The 24,937-nt window shown below is 50.5% G+C and overlaps 1 protein-coding gene across 1 annotated transcript in view; it reads left to right on the forward strand.

Moving 5' to 3' along the window:
* The window catches only part of LOC144676693 (protein HGH1 homolog), a gene marked incomplete at its 3' end in the record, with an annotated part of 64,549 nt that extends 40,414 nt beyond the window's left edge, over positions 1–24,135 (forward strand). The window contains exons 2-5 of the mRNA XM_078537045.1: positions 19,336–19,436; positions 21,231–21,329; positions 23,226–23,317; positions 24,013–24,135. Coding sequence (XP_078393171.1) covers positions 19,336–19,436; positions 21,231–21,329; positions 23,226–23,317; positions 24,013–24,135 — 415 coding nt within the window. The remainder of the gene's footprint in view (positions 1–19,335; positions 19,437–21,230; positions 21,330–23,225; positions 23,318–24,012) is intronic.
* Positions 24,136–24,937: the final 802 nt, after the last annotated feature.

The following is a 24,937-nucleotide window of genomic DNA, read 5'->3' on the forward strand; positions in this document are numbered from 1 at the left end:
ATCTGTCCTGGGAGTGTTTGATGGGGACAGTGTAGAGGGAGCTTTACTCTGTATCTAACCCCGTGCTGTAGCTGTCCTGGGAGTGTTTGATGGGGACAGTGTAAAGGGAGCTTTACTCTGTATCTAACCCCATGCTGTACCTGTCCTGGGTGTGTTTGATGGGGACAGTGAAGATGGAGCTTTACTCTGTATCTAACCCCGTGCTGTACCTGCCCTGGGAGTGTTTGATGGGGACAGTGTAAAGGGAGCTTTACTCTGTATCTAACCCCATGCTGTACCTGTCCTGGGAGTGTTTGATGGGGACAGTGTAGAGGGAGCTTTACTCTGTATCTAACCCCGTGCTGTACCTTTCCTGGGAGTGTTTGATTGGGACAGTGTAGATAGAGCTTTACTCTGTATCGAACCCCGTGCTGTACCTGTCCTGGGAGTGTTTGATGTGGACAGTATAGAGGGAGCTTTACTCTGTATCTAACCCCATGCTGTAGCCCACTGAGAACATCTGATGAGATAATGTAGAGGGAGCTTTACTCTGTAGCTAACCCCGTGCTGTACCTGTGCTGGGACTGTTTGATGGGTCAGTGTAGAGGGAGCTTTACTCTGTATCTAACCCCGTGCTGTACCTGTCCTGGGATTGTTTGATGGGGACAGTGTAGAGGGAGCTTTACTCTGTATCGAACCCCGTGCCGTACCTGTCCAGGGAGTGTTTGATGGGTACAGTGTAGAGGGAGCTTTACTCTGTATCTAACTCCCGTGCTGTATCAGCCCTGGGAGTATTTGATGGGGACAGTGTAGAGGGAGCTTTACTCTGTATCTAACCCCGTGCTGTACCTGTCCTGGGAGTGTTTGATGGGGACAGTGTAGAGGGAGCTTTACTCTGTATCTAACCCCGTGCTGTACCCCCACTGAGAACATCTGATGAGATGGTGTAGAGGGAGCTTTACTCTGTATCTAACTCCCGTGCTGTACCTGTCCTGGTTGTGTTTGATGGGGACAGTGTAGAGGGAGCTTTACTTTGTATCTAACCCCGTGCTGTACCTGTCCTGGGAGTGTTTGATGGGGACAGTGTAGAGGGAGCTTTACTGTGTATCTAACCCCGTGCTGTACCTGTCCTGGGAGTGTTTGATGGGGACAGTGTGGAGGGAGCTTTACTCTGTATCTAACCCCGTGCTGTACCTGTCCTGGACAGTTTGATGGGGACAGTGTAGATGGAGCTTTACTCTGTATCTAACCCCGAGCTGTACCTGTCCTGGGAGTGTTTGATGGGGTCAGTGAAGAGGGAGCTTTACTCTCTATCAAACCCCGTGCTGTAACTGTCCTGGGAGTGTTTGATGGGGACAGTGTAAAGGGAGCTTTACTGTGTATCTAACCCCATGCTGTACCTGTCCTGGGAGTGTTTGATGGGGACAGTGTAGAGGGAGCTTTACTCTGTATCTAACCCCGTGCTGTACCTGTCCTGGGAGTGTTTGATGGGGACAGTGTAGAGGGAGCTTTACTCTGTATCGAACCCCGTGCTGTACTTGTCCTGGGAGTGTTTGATGTGGACAGTGTAGAGGGAGCTTTACTCTGTATCTAACTCCCGTGCTGTACCTGTCCTGGGAGCATTTGATGGGGACAGTGTAGAGGGAGCTTTACTCTGTATCTATCTCCCGTGCTGTACCTGTCATGGCAGCGTTTGATGGGTACAGTGTAGAGGGAGCTTTACTCTGTATCTAACCCCGTGCTGTACCTGCCCTGGGAGTGTTTGATGGGGACAGTGTAGAGGGAGCTTTACTCTGTATCTAACCCCGTGCTGTACCTGTCCTCGGAGTGTTTGATGGGGACAGTGTAGAGAGAGCTTTACTCTGTATCGAACCCCGTGCTGTACCTGTCCTGGGTGTGTTTGATGCGGACAGTGTAGAGGGAGTTTTACTCTGTATCTAACTCCCGTGCTGTCCCTGTCCTGGGAGCATTTGATGGGGACAGTGTAGAGGGAGCTTTACTCTGTATCTAACTCCCGTGCTGTACCTGTCATGGGAGTGTTTGATGGGGACAGTGTAGAGAGAGCTTTACTCTGTATCGAACCCCGTGCTGTACCTGTCCTGGGAGTGTTTGATGGGGACAGTGTAGCGGGAGCTTTACTCTGTATCTAACCCCATGCTGTACCTGTCCTGGGAGCATTTGATGGGGACAGTGTATAGGGAGCTTTACTCTGTATCTAACTCCTGTTCTGTACCTGTCCTGGGAGCATTTGATGGGGACAGTGTAGAGGGAGCTTTACTCTGTATCTTTCTCCCGTGCTTTACCTGTCATGGGAGTGTTTGATGGGTACAGTGTAGAGGTAGCTTTACTCTGTATCTAACCCCGTGCTGTACCTTTCCTGGGAGTGTTTGATGGGGACAGTGTAGAGGGAGCTTTACTCTGTATCTAACCCCGTGCTGTAGCTGTCCTGGGAGTGTTTGATGGGGACAGTGTAGAGTGAGCTTCACTCTGTATCTAACCCCATTCTGTACCTTTTCTGGGAGTGTTTGATGGGCACGGTGTAGAGGGAGCTTTACTCTGTATCTAACCCCGTGCTGTACCTTTCCTGGGAGTGTTTGATTGGGACAGTGTAGAGAGAGCTTTACTCTGTATCGAACCCCGTGCTGTACCTTTCCTGGGAGTGTTTGATGTGGACAGTGTAGAGGGAGCTTTACTCTGTATCTAACCCCATGCTGTAGCCCACTGAGAACATCTGATGAGATAATGTAGAGGGAGCTTTACTCTGTAGCTAACCCCGTGCTGTACCTGTGCTGGGACTGTTTGATGGGTCAGTGTAGAGGGAGCTTTACTCTGTATCTAACCCCGTGCTGTACCTGTCCTGGGATTGTTTGATGGGGACAGTGTAGAGGGAGCTTTACTCTGTATCGAACCCCGTGCCGTACCTGTCCAGGGAGTGTTTGATGGGTACAGTGTAGAGGGAGCTTTACTCTGTATCTAACTCCCGTGCTGTATCTGCCCTGGGAGTGTTTGATGGGGACAGTGTAGAGGGAGCTTTACTCTGTATCTAACCCCGTGCTGTACCTGTCCTGGGAGTGTTTGATGGGGACAGTGTAGAGGGAGCTTTACTCTGTATCTAACCCCGTGCTGTACCCCCACTGAGAACATCTGATGAGATGGTGTAGAGGGAGCTTTACTCTGTATCTAACTCCCGTGCTGTACCTGTCCTGGTTGTGTTTGATGGGGACAGTGTAGAGGGAGCTTTACTTTGTATCTAACCCCGTGCTGTACCTGTCCTGGGAGTGTTTGATGGGGACAGTGTAGAGGGAGCTTTACTGTGTATCTAACCCCGTGCTGTACCTGTCCTGGGAGTGTTTGATGGGGACAGTGTGGAGGGAGCTTTACTCTGTATCTAACCCCGTGCTGTACCTGTCCTGGACAGTTTGATGGGGACAGTGTAGATGGAGCTTTACTCTGTATCTAACCCCGAGCTGTACCTGTCCTGGGAGTGTTTGATGGGGTCAGTGAAGAGGGAGCTTTACTCTCTATCTAACCCCGTGCTGTAACTGTCCTGGGAGTGTTTGATGGGGACAGTGTAAAGGGAGCTTTACTGTGTATCTAACCCCATGCTGTACCTGTCCTGGGAGTGTTTGATGGGGACAGTGTAGAGGGAGCTTTACTCTGTATCTAACCCCGTGCTGTACCTGTCCTGGGAGTGTTTGATGGGGACAGTGTAGAGGGAGTTTTACTCTGTATCGAACCCCGTGCTGTACCTGTCCTGGGAGTGTTTGATGTGGACAGTGTAGAGGGAGCTTTACTCTGTATCTAACTCCCGTGCTGTACCTGTCCTGGGAGCATTTGATGGGGACAGTGTAGAGGGAGCTTTACTCTGTATCTATCTCCCGTGCTGTACCTGTCATGGGAGCGTTTGATGGGTACAGTGTAGAGGGAGCTTTACTCTGTATCTAACCCCGTGCTGTACCTGCCCTGGGAGTGTTTGATGGGGACAGTGTAGAGGGAGCTTTACTCTGTATCTAACCCCTTGCTGTACCTGTCCTGGGAGTGTTTGATGGGGACAGTGTAGAGAGAGCTTTACTCTGTTTCGAACCCCGTGCTGTACCTGTCCTGGGTGTGTTTGATGGGGACAGTGTAGAGGGAGCTTTACTCTGTATCTAACTCCCGTGCTGTACCTGTCCTGGGAGCATTTGTTGTGGACAGTGTAGAGGGAGCTTTACTCTGTATCTAACTCCCGTGCTGTACCTGTCCTGGGAGCATTTGATGGGGACGGTGTAGAGGGAGCTTTACTCTGTATCTATCTCCCGTACTGTACCTGTCATGGGAGTTTTTGATGGGTACAGTGTAGAGGGAGCTTTACTCTGTATCTAACCCCGTGCTGTACCTGTCCTGGGAGTGTTTGATGGGGACAGTGTAGAGGGAGCTTTACCCTGTATCTAACCCTGTGTGGTATCTGTCCTGGGAGTGTTTGATGGGGACAGTGTAGAGGGAGCTTTACTCTGTATCTAACCCCGTGCTGTAGCTGTCCTGGGAGTGTTTGATGGGGACAGTGTAAAGGGAGCTTTACTCTGTATCTAACCCCATGCTGTACCTGTCCTGGGTGTGTTTGATGGGGACAGTGAAGATGGAGCTTTACTCTGTATCTAACCCCGTGCTGTACCTGCCCTGGGAGTGTTTGATGGGGACAGTGTAGAGGGAGCTTTACTCTGTATCTAACCCCATGCTGTACCTGTCCTGGGAGTGTTTGATGGGGACAGTGTAGAGGGAGCTTTACTCTTATCTAACCCCGTGCTGTACCTTTCCTGGGAGTGTTTGATTGGGACAGTGTAGAGAGAGCTTTACTCTGTATCGAACCCCGTGCTGTACCTGTCCTGGGAGTGTTTGATGTGGACAGTGTAGAGGGAGCTTTACTCTGTATCTAACCCCATGCTGTAGCCCACTGAGAACATCTGATGAGATAATGTAGAGGGAGCTTTACTCTGTAGCTAACCCCGTGCTGTACCTGTGCTGGGACTGTTTGATGGGTCAGTGTAGAGGGAGCTTTACTCTGTATCTAACCCCGTGCTGTACCTGTCCTGGGATTGTTTGATGGGGACAGTGTAGAGGGAGCTTTACTCTGTATCGAACCCCGTGCCGTACCTGTCCAGGGAGTGTTTGATGGGTACAGTGTAGAGGGAGCTTTACTCTGTATCTAACTCCCGTGCTGTATCTGCCCTGGGAGTGTTTGATGGGGACAGTGTAGAGGGAGCTTTACTCTGTATCTAACCCCGTGCTGTACCTGTCCTGGGAGTGTTTGATGGGGACAGTGTAGAGGGAGCTTTACTCTGTATCTAACCCCGTGCTGTACCCCCACTGAGAACATCTGATGAGATGGTGTAGAGGGAGCTTTACTCTGTATCTAACTCCCGTGCTGTACCTGTCCTGGTTGTGTTTGATGGGGACAGTGTAGAGGGAGCTTTACTTTGTATCTAACCCCGTGCTGTACCTGTCCTGGGAGTGTTTGATGGGGACAGTGTAGAGGGAGCTTTACTGTGTATCTAACCCCGTGCTGTACCTGTCCTGGGAGTGTTTGATGGGGACAGTGTGGAGGGAGCTTTACTCTGTATCTAACCCCGTGCTGTACCTGTCCTGGACAGTTTGATGGGGACAGTGTAGATGGAGCTTTACTCTGTATCTAACCCCGAGCTGTACCTGTCCTGGGAGTGTTTGATGGGGTCAGTGAAGAGGGAGCTTTACTCTCTATCTAACCCCGTGCTGTAACTGTCCTGGGAGTGTTTGATGGGGACAGTGTAAAGGGAGCTTTACTGTGTATCTAACCCCATGCTGTACCTGTCCTGGGAGTGTTTGATGGGGACAGTGTAGAGGGAGCTTTACTCTGTATCTAACCCCGTGCTGTACCTGTCCTGGGAGTGTTTGATGGGGACAGTGTAGAGGGAGCTTTACTCTGTATCGAACCCCGTGCTGTACCTGTCCTGGGAGTGTTTGATGTGGACAGTGTAGAGGGAGCTTTACTCTGTATCTAACTCCCGTGCTGTACCTGTCCTGGGAGCATTTGATGGGGACAGTGTAGAGGGAGCTTTACTCTGTATCTATCTCCCGTGCTGTACCTGTCATGGGAGCGTTTGATGGGTACAGTGTAGAGGGAGCTTTACTCTGTATCTAACCCCGTGCTGTACCTGCCCTGGGAGTGTTTGATGGGGACAGTGTAGAGGGAGCTTTACTCTGTATCTAACCCCGTGCTGTACCTGTCCTCGGAGTGTTTGATGGGGACAGTGTAGAGAGAGCTTTACTCTGTATCGAACCCCGTGCTGTACCTGTCCTGGGTGTGTTTGATGCGGACAGTGTAGAGGGAGTTTTACTCTGTATCTAACTCCCGTGCTGTCCCTGTCCTGGGAGCATTTGATGGGGACAGTGTAGAGGGAGCTTTACTCTGTATCTAACTCCCGTGCTGTACCTGTCATGGGAGTGTTTGATGGGGATAGTGTAGAGGGAGCTTTATTCTGTATCTAACCCCGTGCTGTACCTGCCCTGGGAGTGTTTGATGGGGACAATGTAGAGGGAGCTTTACTCTGTATCTAACCCCGTGCTGTACCTATCCTGGGAGTGTTTGATGGGGACAGTGTAGAGGGAGCTTTACCCTGTATCTAACCCTGTGTTGTATCTGTCCTGGGAGTGTTTGATGGGGACAGTGTAGAGGGCGCTTTACTCTGTATCTAACCCCGTGCTGTACCTGTCCTGGGAGTGTTTGATGGGGACATTGTAGAGGGAGCTTTACTCTGTATCTAACCCCGTGCTGTACCTGTCCTGGGAGTGTTTGATGGGAACAGTGTAGAGTGAGTTTCACTCTGTATCTAACCCCATTCTGTACCTTTTCTGGGAGTGTTTGATGGGCACGGTGTAGCGGGAGCTTTACTCTGTATCTAACCCCGTGCTGTACCTGTCCTGGGAGTGTTTGATGGGGACAGTGTAGAGGGAGCTTTACTCTGTATCGAACCCCGTGCCGTACCTGTCCAGGGAGTGTTTGATGGGTACAGTGTAGAGGGAGCTTTACTCTGTATCTAACTCCCGTGCTGTATCTGCCCTGGGAGTGTTTGATGGGGACAGTGTAGAGGGAGCTTTACTCTGTATCTAACCCCGTGCTGTACCTGTCCTGGGAGTGTTTGATGGGGACAGTGTAGAGGGAGCTTTACTCTGTATCTAACCCCGTGCTGTACCCCCACTGAGAACATCTGATGAGATGGTGTAGAGGGAGCTTTACTCTGTATCTAACTCCCGTGCTGTACCTGTCCTGTTTGTGTTTGATGGGGACAGTGTAGAGGGAGCTTTACTTTGTATCTAACCCCGTGCTGTACCTGTCCTGGGAGTGTTTGATGGGGACAGTGTAGAGGGAGCTTTACTGTGTATCTAACCCCGTGCTGTACCTGTCCTGGGAGTGTTTGATGGGGACAGTGTGGAGGGAGCTTTACTCTGTATCTAACCCCGTGCTGTACCTGTCCTGGACAGTTTGATGGGGACAGTGTAGATGGAGCTTTACTCTGTATCTAACCCCGAGCTGTACCTGTCCTGGGAGTGTTTGATGGGGTCAGTGAAGAGGGAGCTTTACTCTCTATCTAACCCCGTGCTGTAACTGTCCTGGGAGTGTTTGATGGGGACAGTGTAAAGGGAGCTTTACTGTGTATCTAACCCCATGCTGTACCTGTCCTGGGAGTGTTTGATGGGGACAGTGTAGAGGGAGCTTTACTCTGTATCTAACCCCGTGCTGTACCTGTCCTGGGAGTGTTTGATGGGGACAGTGTAGAGGGAGCTTTACTCTGTATCGAACCCCGTGCTGTACCTGTCCTGGGAGTGTTTGATGTGGACAGTGTAGAGGGAGCTTTACTCTGTATCTAACTCCCGTGCTGTACCTGTCCTGGGAGCATTTGATGGGGACAGTGTAGAGGGAGCTTTACTCTGTATCTATCTCCCGTGCTGTACCTGTCATGGGAGCGTTTGATGGGTACAGTGTTGAGGGAGCTTTACTCTGTATCTAACCCCGTGCTGTACCTGCCCTGGGAGTGTTTGATGGGGACAGTGTAGAGGGAGCTTTACTCTGTATCTAACCCCGTGCTGTACCTGTCCTGGGAGTGTTTGATGGGGACAGTGTAGAGAGAGCTTTACTCTGTTTCGAACCCCGTGCTGTACCTGTCCTGGGTGTGTTTGATGGGGACAGTGTAGAGGGAGCTTTACTCTGTATCTAACTCCCGTGCTGTACCTGTCCTGGGAGCATTTGTTGTGGACAGTGTAGAGGGAGCTTTACTCTGTATCTAACTCCCGTGCTGTACCTGTCCTGGGAGCATTTGATGGGGACGGTGTAGAGGGAGCTTTACTCTGTATCTATCTCCCGTACTGTACCTGTCATGGGAGTTTTTGATGTGTACAGTGTAGAGGGAGCTTTACTCTGTATCTAACCCCGTGCTGTACCTGTCCTGGGAGTGTTTGATGGGGACAGTGTAGAGGGAGCTTTACCCTGTATCTAACCCTGTGTGGTATCTGTCCTGGGAGTGTTTGATGGGGACAGTGTAGAGGGAGCTTTACTCTGTATCTAACCCCGTGCTGTAGCTGTCCTGGGAGTGTTTGATGGGGACAGTGTAAAGGGAGCTTTACTCTGTATCTAACCCCATGCTGTACCTGTCCTGGGTGTGTTTGATGGGGACAGTGAAGATGGAGCTTTACTCTGTATCTAACCCCGTGCTGTACCTGCCCTGGGAGTGTTTGATGGGGACAGTGTAAAGGGAGCTTTACTCTGTATCTAACCCCATGCTGTACCTGTCCTGGGAGTGTTTGATGGGGACAGTGTAGAGGGAGCTTTACTCTGTATCTAACCCCGTGCTGTACCTTTCCTGGGAGTGTTTGATTGGGACAGTGTAGATAGAGCTTTACTCTGTATCGAACCCCGTGCTGTACCTGTCCTGGGAGTGTTTGATGTGGACAGTGTAGAGGGAGCTTTACTCTGTATCTAACCCCATGCTGTAGCCCACTGAGAACATCTGATGAGATAATGTAGAGGGAGCTTTACTCTGTAGCTAACCCCGTGCTGTACCTGTGCTGGGACTGTTTGATGGGTCAGTGTAGAGGGAGCTTTACTCTGTATCTAACCCCGTGCTGTACCTGTCCTGGGATTGTTTGATGGGGACAGTGTAGAGGGAGCTTTACTCTGTATAGAACCCCGTGCCGTACCTGTCCAGGGAGTGTTTGATGGGTACAGTGTAGAGGGAGCTTTACTCTGTATCTAACTCCCGTGCTGTATCAGCCCTGGGAGTGTTTGATGGGGACAGTGTAGAGGGAGCTTTACTCTGTATCTAACCCCGTGCTGTACCTGTCCTGGGAGTGTTTGATGGGGACAGTGTAGAGGGAGCTTTACTCTGTATCTAACCCCGTGCTGTACCCCCACTGAGAACATCTGATGAGATGGTGTAGAGGGAGCTTTACTCTGTATCTAACTCCCGTGCTGTACCTGTCCTGGTTGTGTTTGATGGGGACAGTGTAGAGGGAGCTTTACTTTGTATCTAACCCCGTGCTGTACCTGTCCTGGGAGTGTTTGATGGGGACAGTGTAGAGGGAGCTTTACTGTGTATCTAACCCCGTGCTGTACCTGTCCTGGGAGTGTTTGATGTGGACAGTGTGGAGGGAGCTTTACTCTGTATCTAACCCCGTGCTGTACCTGTCCTGGACAGTTTGATGGGGACAGTGTAGATGGAGCTTTACTCTGTATCTAACCCCGAGCTGTACCTGTCCTGGGAGTGTTTGATGGGGTCAGTGAAGAGGGAGCTTTACTCTCTATCTAACCCCGTGCTGTAACTGTCCTGGGAGTGTTTGATGGGGACAGTGTAAAGGGAGCTTTACTGTGTATCTAACCCCATGCTGTACCTGTCCTGGGAGAGTTTGATGGGGACAATGTAGAGGGAGCTTTACTCTGTATCTAACCCCGAGCTGTACCTGTCCTGGGAGTGTTTGATGGGGACAGTGTAGAGGGAGCTTTACTCTGTATCTAACTCCCGTGCTGTACCTGTCCTGGGAGCATTTGATGGGGACAGTGTAGAGGGAGCTTTACTCTGTATCTATCTCCCGTGCTGTACCTGTCATGGGAGCGTTTGATGGGTACAGTGTAGAGGGAGCTTTACTCTGTATCTAACCCCGTGCTGTACCTGCCCTGGGAGTGTTTGATGGGGACAGTGTAGAGGGAGCTTTACTCTGTATCTAACCCCGTGCTGTACCTGTCCTCGGAGTGTTTGATGGGGACAGTGTAGAGAGAGCTTTACTCTGTATCGAACCCCGTGCTGTACCTGTCCTGGGTGTGTTTGATGCGGACAGTGTAGAGGGAGTTTTACTCTGTATCTAACTCCCGTGCTGTCCCTGTCCTGGGAGCATTTGATGGGGACAGTGTAGAGGGAGCTTTACTCTGTATCTAACTCCCGTGCTGTACCTGTCATGGGAGTGTTTGATGGGGACAGTGTAGAGAGAGCTTTACTCTGTATCGAACCCCGTGCTGTACCTGTCCTGGGAGTGTTTGATGGGGACAGTGTAGCGGGAGCTTTACTCTGTATCTAACCCCATGCTGTACCTGTCCTGGGAGCATTTGATGGGGACAGTGTATAGGGAGCTTTACTCTGTATCTAACTCCTGTTCTGTACCTGTCCTGGGAGCATTTGATGGGGACAGTGTAGAGGGAGCTTTACTCTGTATCTTTCTCCCGTGCTTTACCTGTCATGGGAGTGTTTGATGGGTACAGTGTAGAGGTAGCTTTACTCTGTATCTAACCCCGTGCTGTACCTTTCCTGGGAGTGTTTGATGGGGACAGTGTAGAGGGAGCTTTACTCTGTATCTAACCCCGTGCTGTAGCTGTCCTGGGAGTGTTTGATGGGGACAGTGTAGAGTGAGCTTCACTCTGTATCTAACCCCATTCTGTACCTTTTCTGGGAGTGTTTGATGGGTACGGTGTAGAGGGAGCTTTACTCTGTATCTAACCCCGTGCTGTACCTTTCCTGGGAGTGTTTGATGTGGACAGTGTAGAGAGAGCTTTACTCTGTATCGAACCCCGTGCTGTACCTTTCCTGGGAGTGTTTGATGTGGACAGTGTAGAGGGAGCTTTACTCTGTATCTAACCCCATGCTGTAGCCCACTGAGAACATCTGATGAGATAATGTAGAGGGAGCTTTACTCTGTAGCTAACCCCGTGCTGTACCTGTGCTGGGACTGTTTGATGGGTCAGTGTAGAGGGAGCTTTACTCTGTATCTAACCCCGTGCTGTACCTGTCCTGGGATTGTTTGATGGGGACAGTGTAGAGGGAGCTTTACTCTGTATCGAACCCCGTGCCGTACCTGTCCAGGGAGTGTTTGATGGGTACAGTGTAGAGGGAGCTTTACTCTGTATCTAACTCCCGTGCTGTATCTGCCCTGGGAGTGTTTGATGGGGACAGTGTAGAGGGAGCTTTACTCTGTATCTAACCCCGTGCTGTACCTGTCCTGGGAGTGTTTGATGGGGACAGTGTAGAGGGAGCTTTACTCTGTATCTAACCCCGTGCTGTACCCCCACTGAGAACATCTGATGAGATGGTGTAGAGAGAGCTTTACTCTGTATCTAACTCCCGTGCTGTACCTGTCCTGGTTGTGTTTGATGGGGACAGTGTAGAGGGAGCTTTACTTTGTATCTAACCCCGTGCTGTACCTGTCCTGGGAGTGTTTGATGGGGACAGTGTAGAGGGAGCTTTACTGTGTATCTAACCCCGTGCTGTACCTGTCCTGGGAGTGTTTGATGGGGACAGTGTGGAGGGAGCTTTACTCTGTATCTAACCCCGTGCTGTACCTGTCCTGGACAGTTTGATGGGGACAGTGTAGATGGAGCTTTACTCTGTATCTAACCCCGAGCTGTACCTGTCCTGGGAGTGTTTGATGGGGTCAGTGAAGAGGGAGCTTTACTCTCTATCTAACCCCGTGCTGTAACTGTCCTGGGAGTGTTTGATGGGGACAGTGTAAAGGGAGCTTTACTGTGTATCTAACCCCATGCTGTACCTGTCCTGGGAGTGTTTGATGGGGACAGTGTAGAGGGAGCTTTACTCTGTATCTAACCCCGTGCTGTACCTGTCCTGGGAGTGTTTGATGGGGACAGTGTAGAGAGAGCTTTACTCTGTTTCGAACCCCGTGCTGTACCTGTCCTGGGTGTGTTTGATGGGGACAGTGTAGAGGGAGCTTTACTCTGTATCTAACTCCCGTGCTGTACCTGTCCTGGGAGCATTTGTTGTGGACAGTGTAGAGGGAGCTTTACTCTGTATCTAACTCCCGTGCTGTACCTGTCCTGGGAGCATTTGATGGGGACGGTGTAGAGGGAGCTTTACTCTGTATCTATCTCCCGTACTGTACCTGTCATGGGAGTTTTTGATGGGTACAGTGTAGAGGGAGCTTTACTCTGTATCTAACCCCGTGCTGTACCTGTCCTGGGAGTGTTTGATGGGGACAGTGTAGAGGGAGCTTTACCCTGTATCTAACCCTGTGTGGTATCTGTCCTGGGAGTGTTTGATGGGGACAGTGTAGAGGGAGCTTTACTCTGTATCTAACCCCGTGCTGTAGCTGTCCTGGGAGTGTTTGATGGGGACAGTGTAAAGGGAGCTTTACTCTGTATCTAACCCCATGCTGTACCTGTCCTGGGTGTGTTTGATGGGGACAGTGAAGATGGAGCTTTACTCTGTATCTAACCCCGTGCTGTACCTGCCCTGGGAGTGTTTGATGGGGACAGTGTAAAGGGAGCTTTACTCTGTATCTAACCCCATGCTGTACCTGTCCTGGGAGTGTTTGATGGGGACAGTGTAGAGGGAGCTTTACTCTGTATCTAACCCCGTGCTGTACCTTTCCTGGGAGTGTTTGATTGGGACAGTGTAGAGAGAGCTTTACTCTGTATCGAACCCCGTGCTGTACCTGTCCTGGGAGTGTTTGATGTGGACAGTGTAGAGGGAGCTTTACTCTGTATCTAACCCCATGCTGTAGCCCACTGAGAACATCTGATGAGATAATGTAGAGGGAGCTTTACTCTGTAGCTAACCCCGTGCTGTACCTGTGCTGGGACTGTTTGATGGGTCAGTGTAGAGGGAGCTTTACTCTGTATCTAACCCCGTGCTGTACCTGTCCTGGGATTGTTTGATGGGGACAGTGTAGAGGGAGCTTTACTCTGTATCGAACCCCGTGCCGTACCTGTCCAGGGAGTGTTTGATGGGTACAGTGTAGAGGGAGCTTTACTCTGTATCTAACTCCCGTGCTGTATCTGCCCTGGGAGTGTTTGATGGGGACAGTGTAGAGGGAGCTTTACTCTGTATCTAACCCCGTGCTGTACCTGTCCTGGGAGTGTTTGATGGGGACAGTGTAGAGGGAGCTTTACTCTGTATCTAACCCCGTGCTGTACCCCCACTGAGAACATCTGATGAGATGGTGTAGAGGGAGCTTTACTCTGTATCTAACTCCCGTGCTGTACCTGTCCTGGTTGTGTTTGATGGGGACAGTGTAGAGGGAGCTTTACTTTGTATCTAACCCCGTGCTGTACCTGTCCTGGGAGTGTTTGATGGGGACAGTGTAGAGGGAGCTTTACTGTGTATCTAACCCCGTGCTGTACCTGTCCTGGGAGTGTTTGATGTGGACAGTGTGGAGGGAGCTTTACTCTGTATCTAACCCCGTGCTGTACCTGTCCTGGACAGTTTGATGGGGACAGTGTAGATGGAGCTTTACTCTGTATCTAACCCCGAGCTGTACCTGTCCTGGGAGTGTTTGATGGGGTCAGTGAAGAGGGAGCTTTACTCTCTATCTAACCCCGTGCTGTAACTGTCCTGGGAGTGTTTGATGGGGACAGTGTAAAGGGAGCTTTACTGTGTATCTAACCCCATGCTGTACCTGTCCTGGGAGTGTTTGATGGGGACAGTGTAGAGGGAGCTTTACTCTGTATCTAACCCCGTGCTGTACCTGTCCTGGGAGTGTTTGATGGGGACAGTGTAGAGGGAGCTTTACTCTGTCTCGAACCCCGTGCTGTACCTGTCCTGGGAGTGTTTGATGTGGACAGTGTAGAGGGAGCTTTACTCTGTATCTAACTCCCGTGCTGTACCTGTCCTGGGAGCATTTGATGGGGACAGTGTAGAGGGAGCTTTACTCTGTATCTATCTCCCGTGCTGTACCTGTCATGGGAGCGTTTGATGGGTACAGTGTAGAGGGAGCTTTACTCTGTATCTAACCCCGTGCTGTACCTGCCCTGGGAGTGTTTGATGGGGACAGTGTAGAGGGAGCTTTACTCTGTATCTAACCCCGTGCTGTACCTGTCCTCGGAGTGTTTGATGGGGACAGTGTAGAGAGAGCTTTACTCTGTATCGAACCCCGTGCTGTACCTGTCCTGGGTGTGTTTGATGCGGACAGTGTAGAGGGAGTTTTACTCTGTATCTAACTCCCGTGCTGTCCCTGTCCTGGGAGCATTTGATGGGGACAGTGTAGAGGGAGCTTTACTCTGTATCTAACTCCCGTGCTGTACCTGTCATGGGAGTGTTTGATGGGGATAGTGTAGAGGGAGCTTTATTCTGTATCTAACCCCGTGCTGTACCTGCCCTGGGAGTGTTTGATGGGGACAATGTAGAGGGAGCTTTACTCTGTATCTAACCCCGTGCTGTACCTATCCTGGGAGTGTTTGATGGGGACAGTGTAGAGGGAGCTTTACCCTGTATCTAACCCTGTGTTGTATCTGTCCTGGGAGTGTTTGATGGGGACAGTGTAGAGGGCGCTTTACTCTGTATCTAACCCCGTGCTGTACCTGTCCTGGGAGTGTTTGATGGGGACATTGTAGAGGGAGCTTTACTCTGTATCTAACCCCGTGCTGTACCTGTCCTGGGAGTGTTTGATGGGGACAGTGTAGAGGGAGCTTTACTCTGTATCGAACCCCGTGCTGTACCTGTCCTGGGAGTGTTTGATGGGGACAGTGTAGCTGGAGCTTTACTCTGTATCTAACTCCCGTGCTGTACCTGTCCTGGGAGCATTTGATGGGTACAGTGTAGAGGGAGCTTTACTCTGTATCTAACTCCCGTGCTGTACCTGTCATGGGAGTGTTTGATGGGTACAGTGTAGGGGGAGCTTTACTCTGTATCTAACCCCGTGCTGTACCTGCCCTGGGAGTGTTTGATGTGGACAGTGTAGAGGGAGCTTTACTCTGTATCTAACCCCGTGCTGTACCTGCCCTGGGAGTGTTTGATGGGGACAGTGTAGAGGGAGCTTTACCCTGTATCTAACCCTGTGTCGTATCTGTCCAGGGAGTGTTTGATGGGGACAGTGTATTGGGAAATTTACTCTGTATCTAACCCCGTGCTGTACCTGTCCTGGGAGTGTTTGATGGGGGCAGTGTAGAGGTAGCTTTACTCTGCATGTAACCCCATGCTGTTCCCCCACTGAGAACATCTGATGAGATAGTGTAGAGGGAGCTTTACTCTGTATCTTACTCCCGTGCTGTACCTGTCCTGGGAGTGTTTGATGGGGACAGTGTAGAGAGAGCTTTACTCTGTATCTAACCCCGTGCTGTACCTGTCCTGGGAGTGTTTGATGGGAACAGTGTAGAGGGAGCTTTACTCTGTATCTTACTCCCGTGCTGTACCTGTCCTGGGAGCGTTTGATGGGGACAGTGTAGTGGGAGCCTTACTCTGTATCTAACTCCCGTGCTGTACCTGTCCTGGGAGTGTTTGATGGGGACAGTGTAGAGGGAGCTTTACTCTGTATCTAACCCCGTGCTGTACCTGTCCTGGGAGTGTTTGATGGGGACAGTGTAGAGGGAGCTTTACTCTGTATCTAACCCCGTGCTGTACTCCCACTGAGAACATCTGATGAGATAGTGTAGAGGGAGCTTTACCCTGTATCTTACCCTGTGTTGTATCTGTCCTGGGACTGTTTGATGGGGACAGTTTAGTGGGTGCTTTACTCTGTATCTAACCCCGTGCTGTACCTGTCCTGGGAGTGTTTGATGGGGACAGTGTAGAGAGAGCTTTACTCTGTATCTAACCCCGTGCTGTACCTGTCCTGGGTGTATTTGATGGGGACAGTGTAGAGGGAGCTTTACTCTGTATCTAACCCCGTGCTGTACCTGCCCTGGGAGTGTTTGATGTGGACAGTGTTGCGGGAGCTTTACTCTGTATCTAACCCCGTGCTGTACCTGTCCTGGGAGCATTTGATGAGGACAGTGTAGAGGGAGCTTTACCCTGTATCTAACCCTGTGTGGTATCTGTCCAGGGCGTGTTTGATGGGGACAGTGTAGAGGGAACTTTACTCTGTATCTAACCCCGTGCTGTACCTGTCCTGGGAGTGTTTGATGGGGACAGTGTAGAGGGAGCTTTACTCTGCATCTAACCCCATGCTGTTCCCCCACTGAGAACATCTGATGAGATAGTGTAGAGGCAGCTTTACTCTGTATCTTACTCCCGTGCTATATCTGTCCTGGGAGTGTTTGATGGGGCCAGTTTAAAGGGAGCTTTACTCTGTATCTAACCCCGTGCTGTACCTGTCCTGGGAGTGTTTGATGGGGACAGTGTAGAGAGAGCTTTACTCTGTATCGAACCCCATGCTGTACCTGTCCTGGGAGTATTTGATGTGGACAGTGTAGAGGGAGCTTTACTCTGTATCTAACTCCCGTGCTGTACCTGTCCTGGGAGCATTTGATGGGGACAGTGTAGAGGGAGCTTTACTCTGTATCTAACTCCCGTGCTGTACCTGTCATGGGAGTGTTTGATGGGTACAGTGTAGAGGGAGCTTTACTCTGTATCTAACCCCGTTGCTGTACCTGCCCTGGGAGTGTTTGATGGGGACAGTGTTGAGGGAGCTTTACTCTGTATCTAACCCCGTGCTGTACCTGTCCTGGGAGTGTTTGATGGGGACAGTGTAGCGAGAGCTTTACTCTGTATCGAACCCCGTGCTGTACCTCTCCTGGGAGTTTTTGATGGGGACAGTGTAGAGGGAGCTTTACTCTGTATCTAACTCCCGTGCTGTGCCTGTGTTGGGAGCATTTGATGGGGACAGTGCAGAGGGAGCTTTACTCTGTATCTAACTCCCGTGCTGTACCTGTCCTGGAAGCATTTGATGGGGACAGTGTAGAGGGAGCTTTACTCTGTATCTATCTCCCGTGCTGTACCTGTCATGGGAGTGTTTGATGGGTACAGTGTAGAGGGAGCTTTACTCTGTATCTAACCCCGTGCTGTACCTGTCCTGGGAGTGTTTGATGGGGACTGTGTAGAGGGAGCTTTACTCTGTATCTAACCCCGTGCTGTAGTTGTCCTGGGAGTGTTTGATGGGGACAGTGTAGAGGGAGCTTTACTCTGTATCTAACCCCGTGCTGTACCTGTCCTGGGAGTATTTGATGGGGACAGTGTAGAGGGAGCTTTACTCTGTATCTAACCCCATGCTGTACCCCCACTGAGAACATCTGATGAGATAGTGTAGAGGGAGCTTTACTCTGTATCTAACCCCGTGCTGTACCTGTCCTGGGAGTGTTTGATGGGGACAGTGTAGAGGGAGCTTTTCTCTGTATCTAACCCCGTGCTGTACCTGTCCTGGGAGTGTTTGATGGGGAAAGTGCAGAGAGAGCTTTACTCTGTATCTAGCCCCGTGCTGTACCTGTCCTGGGAGTGTTTGATGGGGACAGTGTAGAGGGAGCTTTCCTCTGTATCTTACTCCCGTGCTGTACCTGTCCTGGGAGCGTTTGATGGGGACAGTGTAGAGGGAGCTTTACTCTGTATCTAACTCCCGTGCTGTACCTGTCCTGGGAGTGTTTGATGGGGACAGTGTAGAGGGAACTTTACTCTGTATCTAACCCCATGCTGTACCTGCCCTGGGAGTTTTTGATGTGGATAGTGTAGAGGGAGCTTTACTCTGTATCTAACCCCGTGCTGTACCCCCACTGAGAACATCTGATGAGATAGTGTAGAGGGAGGTTTACTCCGTATCTAACTCCCGTGCTGTACCTGTCCTGGGTGTGTTTGATGGGGACAGTGTACAGGGAGGTTTACTCTGTATCTAACCCCGTGCTGTACCTGTCCTGGGAGTGTTTGATGGGGACAGTGTAGAGGGTGCTTTACTCTGTATCTAACCCCGTGCTGTACCTTTCCTGGGAGTGTTTGATGTGGACAGTGTAGAGGGAGCTTTACTCTATATCTAACCCCGTTCTGTACCTGTCCTGGGAGAGTTTGATGGGGACAATGTAGGGGGAGCTTTACTCTGTATCTAACCCCGAGCTGTACCTGTCCTGGGAGTGTTTGATGGGGACAGTGTAGAGGGAGCTTTACTCTTTTTCTAACCCAATGCTGTACCTGTCCTGGGAGTGTTTGATGTGGACAGTGTAAAGGGAGCTTTACTCTGTATCTACCTCCCGTGCTGTACCTGTCCTGGGAGCATTTGATGGGGACAGTGTAGAGGGAGCTTTACTCTGTATCTAACTCCCGTGCTGTACCTGTCATGGGAGTGTTTGATGGGTACAGTGTAGAGGGAGCTTTACTCTGTATCTTACCCCGTGCTGTACCTGTCATGGGAGTGTTTGATGGGTGCAGTGTAGAAGGAGCTTTACTCTGTATCTTACCCCATGCTGTACCTGTCCTGGGAGTGTTTGATGGGGACAGTGTAGAGGGAGCTTTACTCTGTATCTAACCCCATGCTGTACCTGTCCTGGGAGCATTTGATGGGGACAGTGTAGAGGGAGCTTTACTCTGTATCTAACTCCCGTGCTGTACCTGTCATGGGAGTCTTTGATGTGGATAGTGTAGAGGGAGCTTTACTATGTATCTAACCCCGTGCTGTACCTGTCCTGGGAGTGTTTGATGGGTTCAGGGTAGAGGGAGCTTTACTCTGTATCTAACCCCGTGCTGTACCTGTCCTGGGAGTGTTTGATGGGGACAGTGTAGAGGGAGCTTTACTCTGTATCTAACCCCGTGCTGTACCTGTCCTGGGAGTGTTTGATGGGGACAGTGTAGAGCGAGCTTTACTCTGTATCTAACCCCGTGCTGTACCTGTCCTGGGAGTGTTTGATGGGGACAGTGTAGAGGGAGCTTTACTCTGTATCTAACCCCGTGCTGTACCTGTCCTGGGAGTGTTTGATGGGGACAGTGTAGAGGGAGCTTTACTCTGTATCTAACCCCATGCTGTACCTGTCCTGTGAGTGTTTGATGGGGACAGGGTAGAGGGAGCTTTACTCTGTATCTAACCCCGTGCTGTACCTGTCCTGGGAGTGTTTGATGGGGACAGGGTAGAGGGAGCTTTACTCTGTACCTATAGGAAGAGCTGTCATTATTTGTGGTGAACTCCCATGCCAATCTGTGTGATTTGTTCCTTCTCCTCCAGGTGTGTTGTTCAGCGACTTCTCCCTTACACGCAGTACGAGGATTCCAGTGTGCGGAGAGGAGGTGTTGTGGGCACGCTCCGCAATTGCTGCTTTGATCATTGTGAGTGCCTCACTTTGCTGACTGGAGCTGAGCGGCAGCCACCTGGGAGATGCAGCCGCTGAACGCTTGAACGTATCTGAGCTGCCTAACCTGCCTGGCACCCCTGATACCTTCTGGCCAGGCAGGCTGATGGCGTTATGATACAGGTCTGAATGGAAAACGTGCTCATGCGGGCTGAGTGACCAGGTCCTGTTCGTATGTGACCCCAGCCGCGCTGACCTTCCCGCTCTCCAGTGGGATCGCACGTGACAACTGACCTTTGTGGTGATCTGGTGCCTATGGAACTTCACAAATTTTAAATAGTCAGAGGCGATCTTATTGCAACCTACAAGATTCTGAAGAGGGTTTGATAGGGCGAGGGCTGAGAGATTGTTTCTCCTGGTGGGGGAATCCATAACATGGGGACAGAGCCTCAGGATAAGGGGCCGATCATTTAGGACTGAGATGAGGAGAAATTACTTCACTCAAAGGGCTGTGAATCTTTGGAATTCTCTGCCCCAGAGAGTTGTGGATGCTCCATCGTTGAATATATTTAAGGCTGGGAGAGGCAGATTTTTGGTCTCCCGGGGAATTAAGGGATACGGGAAGCGGGCAGGAAAATGGAGTTGAAGCCCAAGATCAGCCACAATGGTATTGAACAGCAGAGCAGGCTCGATGGGCTGAGTGGTCTACTCTTGCTCCTATTTCTTTATGTTCACCGTCCCATAAACCTCTTTAGACAAGGAGGGGGTTGAAGAGCAGGGTGTTGAGATCTAGAATCCATCCATAGGAGAATTTAAGGAACAGATGTTCCTGCATCTGGGGATGTTGGATCACTTAGGAAAAATATCTGGAAATCCTGTTCCAATCAGGAATGAACTGCCCGAAAGAGAGCTGATTCGATAATGACTTTCAAAATGTAATTGGTTCATTTGTTAGAAAGGAGATATTTGCAGGGCTCTGGTGAAAGAGCAGGGGCCTGGGACTATTTGGATTGCTCTTTCAAAGAGTCGACACACTGCCTAGGGATATTTCTGAGGGATGTGAGTAAGATACTGTGTATGTCTCTTCGTCATAGGAACTCCCAACACTCTACCACCCGATGCACAGTGGCAGCATTGTGTACCATCTACAAGATGCACTTCAGCAACTCGGCAAGGCTCCTTCGACAGCACCACCGCTACCTAGAAGGTCAAGGGCTGCAGGCATCTGGGAACACCACCGCCTGCAAGTTCCCCTCCAACTCACTCACCACCCTGACTTGGAAATATATCGCCGTTCCTTCACTGTTGCTGGGTCAAAATCTTGGAACTCCTTTCCTAACAGCACTGTGGGTGTACCTACACCACATGGACTGCAGCGGTTCAAGAAGGCAGCTCACCACCATCTTCTTGAGGGCAGTTAGGTACAGGCAATAAATGCTGGCCCAGCCAACAACACCCACATCCTGTGAAAGAATTTTTTTAAAACTCACTAGCCCACCCTCTCACTTTATCTTGTCATCATCGTGCATTACCTGAGAAAGACCATTACAGTCCAACTAGCTAGTCCAAAATTAAAAGCAAAAATAAATCCTGTACTAAGCGAGCACAGTCCTGAGAGTGCGCAGTATTCCAGGAGTGCTGCATTGTCAGCACTGCAGCCTTCCAGATGAGATATTTGCCTCTTAACGTTGAAGGGGCGTCATGGTGGATGAACCTTGCTGCTGGTAAAATGGGTCCTGTTTATTTGGGCAGAATTTGCCAGCTTCTTATAAGGAACCCCATTGCCTCCATCGGGCTGTTCAGTCATCCTCTCTTTATCTCCTCACTACAGCATATCACGAGTGGTTGCTTGGCAGCGAAGTTGACATCCTCCCATTCCTGCTGCTGCCATTGGCTGGTCCTGAGGAGTTGAGCGAGGATGAAATGGAAGGTGAGGAAGAATGAGGAATGTTGGGAAGGCACTGAGATCGGTGGGGTAAGGAGAGACGGAATGTGGGGAAGGCACTGGGATCAGTGGGGTAAGGAGAGACAGGGAATGTGGGGAAGGCACTGAGATCAGTGGGGTAAGGAGAGTCAGGGAATGTGGGGAAGGCACTGAGATCAGTGGGGTAAGGAGAGACAGGGAATGTGGGGAAGGCACTGGGATCAGTGGGGTAAGGAGAGACAGGGAATGTGGGGAAGGCACTGAGATCAGTGGGGTAAGGAGAGACAGGGAATGTGGGGAAGGCACTGGGATCAGTGGGGTAAGGAGAGACAGAATGTGGGATGATGGAGAATGTGGGGAAGGCACAGGGATCAGTGGGGTAAGGAGAGAGGGAATGTGGGGAAGGCACTGGGATCATTGGGGTAAGGAGAGACAGGGAATGTGGGGAAGGCACAGTGATCAGTGGGGTAAGGAGAGACAGGGAATGTGGGGAAGGCACTGGGATCAGTGGGGTAAGGAGAGACAGGGAATGTGGGATGATGGAGAATGTGGGGAAGGTACAGGGATCAGTGGGGTAAGGAGAGACAGGGAATGTGGGATGATGGAGAATGTGGGGAAGGCACAGGGATCAGTGGGGAAAGGACAGCGGGTGGGGGGTGGGGCAGGGGAGGTTTTAAGATGGGTAGTACTGGAGGAAAGACACCACGGGGTTTTGTTTGCTGTCCAGATTAATCTTGAACTGATGAGGGGTTTGGGGTAAAGGAGATTGTAGCCTGTCAGCCCAGTGGTCCAATCAGATCTGGTGGTGGATGGTTAAAGCAGATACACTCGAGTCTGCACTTGAGGGATTGAAATGGGGGGTGCTAGTGGGAAGATTACCTATGATGGGAGAGATTGACAGAAGAGTATTAATGTTTGGTTATGTTAAAAATACACAGGAGATGGGCATTTTTTTTGATTAAAGACTATGAGCACAAATAAAGAGAGTCAGCTGCAACATTGCATTGGTGGTTAAGCAGAAACCGGTAATGCTGCTTCCTGTGATTAAACCTACTAACAAGGAAAGGATCTGGGCCTTGTTTCGTCCTTTGGCATCTGGCTTGGATCCATACACCGAAAGGCAATAAAGGTGTACCAGACCGAATGGTTATCCAGACTGACAGTTACAGAGTTACAGTGAGTGGAGGATTAGGGAGCTGGGGATTAGAAAGTGCAGTTGTAAGAGATTTGGGACAGAGATTATTCCAGAGGCGTACATTGAAGGGAGTGGAATTCGGAAAGGGGAGCAGGTGAACGTGGATAGTGAAGGATACAAGGAAACGGTTAGAGGTGGTCAGGTCAGTGAGCAAGACAGTCGGAGTGGAGAAGCCGCAAGGGAAGGCAAGGTCGAGGATTGGGGAGGGAGGGGGTAGGGGGTGTGGGTAAGAGTTTATTCAGCGGGCAAGGCTTAGTGTAGGCAGAAGGTCAATTAATTTGGGGGATGGTGGGGGGGGATGCAAGAGAAGGGAAGATAAAGATTAAATTAACTGAGAATGAGGAGTTTCCCTAAACTGATAGAGGGAAGGTAGAGTGAGGGATATCTCTGTGAGATACACAGGAGGGAAGGTTGGGGAACTAGGGCTTGTGAAGGAGTAACAAGAGAGGGGTGGGACAAGGTGAAAGAAAATGTAGTGTAAGGTTCAGGAGAGTTTAGATCAGTGTTCAGGATATCAACTGTCAGTGATGGACCTTCAGAGGAGACAGATGGTGGGAAAGGTGAGAGGGTGACACAGCTCAATTGGCACCATTTGAACAGTCCTTAATTCTCTTCTTGGAATAGATTGCGTTATCAATTGTTTAATGATAGCTGACGTCTCCCTCCTGATCTGAAGCTTTAGTTTTTCTCTCTCTGTTCCCATGTAGGGCTGCCTGTGGACCTCCAGTATCTCCCTGAGGACAAGCAGCGTGAGAAGGACCCAGACATCCGCAAAATGCTTCTTGAGGCCATCAACCTAGTACGTGCCTGCTGGGCAATGCAAATAGAAAGGCTTTCTAATGGGACAGTGTAGAGGGAGCTTTACTCTGTATCTAACCCTGTGCTGTACCTGTCCTGGGAGTGTTTGATGGGGACAGTGTAGAGGGAGCTTTACTCTGTATCTAACCCCATGCTGTACCTGTCCTGGGAGTGTTTGATGGGGACAGTGTAGAGGGAGCTTTACTCTATATCTAACCCCATGCTGTACCTGTCCTGAGATTGTTTGATGGGGACAGTGTAGAGGGAGCTTTACTCTATATCTAACCCCATGCTGTACCTGTCCTGGGAGTGTTTGATGGGGACAGTGTAGCGGGAGCTTTACTCTGTATCTAACCCTGTGCTGTACCTGTCCTGGGAGTGTTTGACGGGGACGGTGTAGAGGGAGCTTTACTCTGTATCTAACCCCGTGCTGTACCTGTCCTGGGAGTGTTTGATGGGGACAGTGTAGAGGGAGCTTTACTCTGTATCTAACCCTGTGCTGTCCCTGCCCTGGGAGCGTTTGATGCTGTGCCCAAATAGGCTGATAATCCACTCCTCTCAACTTTACAGTGTAATTAAAGTTTTATCTCCCAAAAAAATAGCTCCATTTGTTCCTTCATGTGATCGGAAAGTACACTGAGTGGTTTTGGAATGTCCCTGTCTCTCTGGATAAATCCCACTTACTCTCCTTTGTAGCTCACTGCCACGAGGGATGGGCGTAAGATGGTGAAGGAGAAGAATGCCTATGTGATCCTGCGAGAGTTCCACAAGTGGGAGAAGGAGCCCGATGTCAGTGCTGCATGTGAGAAGCTGATTGAGGTGGGAGTCCTGGAGAGCTTCACGAAGCATGTTCCCCTTCCTCCCCCTACTCCTTTTGTCCCCCCCCACCAGTCCCCCTTCCTTTCTCCCTCCCTCCCTCCCTCCCCTCTCTTGGTGGTGCCGACTGGAATAGGGATGAGAGAAGAAGCCTAAGAGGGGACTTGATAGAGATGTTCAAAATCATGAGAGGGCTGGACAGAGCTGTTCCCACCCGTAAAAGGATCAAGAACGAGAAGGCACAGATTTAAAGTGATTTGCAAAAGAAGCAAGTGAGAAAAAACTTGTTAACACGAGTGGTTCGGGTCTGGAATGCACTGGCTGGAAGTGTGGTGGAGGCAGGTTCAATCGAGGCATTGAAGATGGCATTAGATGATTATTTGAATAGAAACAACGTGCAAGGATACAGGGAAAAGGCAGGGCAAAGGCACTAGGTCGTAATGCTCATTTGGAGAGCCAGTGCAGACACGATGGGCCGAATGGTCTCCTGTGCAGTTAAAATTCTGTGATCCTGTGATACCCTTCCCAACGAAGTTCCTGCTCTGCAGATTTCGCGCAAGCTGCTGTTCTCTCGTCTGTGGCTTGGTATGTCGCACTCTTGCCTCAGAGTCAGAAGGCCATGGGTGAGAGTCCCCTCTCCACTTTGGAGAGGAGTTCTCCCGGTGTCCTGACCAACACGCATCCCTCAGTCAATCTCATTAACGGCTGTTCTGGTCATTGGTCATATTGTTGTTTGTGGGATCTTGCTGTGCAGGAATTGGCTGCCACACTCCCTGCGTTACAGCAGTGACTATGCTTCAATTGA

Source organism: Cetorhinus maximus, unplaced genomic scaffold (genome assembly GCF_964194155.1).
Source record: "Cetorhinus maximus unplaced genomic scaffold, sCetMax3.hap1.1 HAP1_SCAFFOLD_1827, whole genome shotgun sequence".
In the NCBI taxonomy this organism is placed as follows: Eukaryota; Metazoa; Chordata; class Chondrichthyes; order Lamniformes; family Cetorhinidae; genus Cetorhinus; species Cetorhinus maximus.